Source organism: Marmota flaviventris, chromosome 6, assembly GCF_047511675.1.
Source record: "Marmota flaviventris isolate mMarFla1 chromosome 6, mMarFla1.hap1, whole genome shotgun sequence".
Taxonomy (NCBI): Eukaryota; Metazoa; Chordata; class Mammalia; order Rodentia; family Sciuridae; genus Marmota; species Marmota flaviventris.
Genome location: NC_092503.1, coordinates 127,500,116 through 127,501,893, shown reverse-complemented (window position 1 = coordinate 127,501,893; position 1,778 = coordinate 127,500,116). Strand labels below are relative to the sequence as shown.

General features: G+C 45.2%; 1 protein-coding gene across 1 annotated transcript; it reads right to left on the bottom strand.

Annotated features, from left to right (window-relative positions):
• Positions 1-387: 387 nt before the first annotated feature.
• LOC139706166 (olfactory receptor 2B11-like) lies at positions 388-1,402 on the bottom strand. The gene is made up of 2 exons (XM_071613853.1): positions 1,306-1,402; positions 388-1,220 (listed from the first exon to the last, which is right to left on the bottom strand). Exons 1-2 carry the CDS (start codon positions 1,400-1,402, stop codon positions 388-390), a joined length of 930 nt encoding a protein of 309 aa, XP_071469954.1.
• Positions 1,403-1,778: the final 376 nt, after the last annotated feature.

Here is a 1,778-nt window from a genome sequence, read left to right as displayed (position 1 = left end):
GAGGTAAAATGCAGAATAAATTACTTATTTTTTCCCAAAATAGCACAAACAAGATAAGATTATTCTTTTCATTTTAGTCTAAAAGAATGAGTCCTTCAATAAGCTTTTATTTATTGCCTACTTCTTAGGTTCTACAATAGAATCTTTAGAAGGTTAGAAAGCAACTTCGTGACAGTCTTCACTCCCACTCAAATTGTAGACAAACTGAGGATTAGAACTCACACATCAAATGATAGCCAACCGACTATAGCAATATGGTACAAAGACACATGGAGATAAGACAGGTACTAAAGGATGTTGGCAATTTTGGAGAATGTTAAATCAAGAGGTAATTTAAAAGTGGAGATATTCTGAGCCAAGTGTGGAGAGCGTGGATTATAAAAATTGTTATGTTTGTTCTGTTCTTTGATGACATAAGCCAAGAAGCCTCCTCATTTCTCCTTTCATGTCCTTGTTCCTCAAAGTATAAATAAAAGGGTTAAGCATAGGAGTCAATAAACTGTAGAACAAGGACATAAGTTTGTTCTTGTCCTGCGAGTGAGCAGCAGAGGGTTGTACATACATGATAATTACTGGTCCATAGAAAAGAGATACAACAATAACATGAGAACCACATGTATTAAAAGCTTTCTTCTTTCCCTCTGAAGATCGAATCCTAAGCACAGTAGCTACAATAAACCCATAGGAGATAAGGATAAGTGACAAACGAACCAGGGAATAGAAAGTCCCCACAATGGAGAGCATAGCTATATTGAATGTAGTGTCAGCACAAGACATCTTGATCATCACTGGAACCTCACAGAGAAAATTATCTACCTTGTTGTTACCACAAAGTGGCAGCTGGACAGTGAGAGATGACTGAAGCAAGGAGTTAGCCAATCCACTTATCCAGGCCACGGCCACCAGGAGGATGCAGAGTTGCTGATGCATGATAGCTGGGTACCTCAAAGGCTTCCAGATGGCAATGTAGCGATCCAAGGACATCACAGCTAACAGGATGCACTCAGTGGCTCCCAGGAAGTGAAACATATAAAACTGGGTCACACATCCCCCATAGCTGATATACTTATCTGGGCCCCAAAGGTTAAGCAGCAGCTGAGATATGGTAGTTGTGGTAAAGCACAGGTCCAAGAAGAAGAGGTTGGAAAGGAAGAAGTACATAGGGCTGTCAAGATGAGGATCTGGGAAGATGGCAGCTGCGCACCGGGGTTGCTGAAGTGCTGAGCGTGGTGCTCAGAGCAGCGGCTTTAAACGAGATTTCGTGCAGCGTGTAAGAGCTCCTTTCACAGTTAATCTGTAGCGGACCACTTTGCCAAGCAGCAGGAAGAACAAAGAGATCGAAAAAGAGACGCTTGGCTCCCAGACACTTTGCTGCCAAGAGCCGCGGGCGCTTTGCTCCCATCTGCTTCCTCTTTCGCTTCGCTCCGGGCAGAGAAGCTGAATGTGTAATCAGCAGTGGATTGTAAGTACCCGAGGCAAAGAAAGCTCAGTGCTCCCTGCCTTCCTTTTTTTTGGAATATTTTTTATACAGGGAAAGTTTGTGGATTGGGATTGTTGGCTGGGCTGTGGTTTCTGTGCCGAAAATCCACTCCGCAGGAGCCGCCATTTGCTCTCTGATTGCTGTCCTGATGGCTCTGTCTACATTGTCCGGCAGCCGCATCTAGAGGTTGGAGCTGGGCTGCGTGCCGAGCCCTGTCCTCCGAAGGCTGGACTGCGGCCTCGAGCACCTGGGTAGCCTGTTCGCCGCTGCACCTTGGGGCAGAGCCTGCTCTGGGGTC

Coding starts and splice junctions, on each gene's coding strand:
- LOC139706166 (XM_071613853.1), bottom strand. CDS start 1,402: ATGGGAGCAAAGCGCCCGCGGCTCTTGGCAGCAAAGTGTCTGGGAGCC. Junction 1,221..1,305: donor TCCTGCTGCTTGGCAAAGTG/GTCCGCTACAGA, acceptor CACCACGCTCAG/CACTTCAGCAACCCCGGTGC.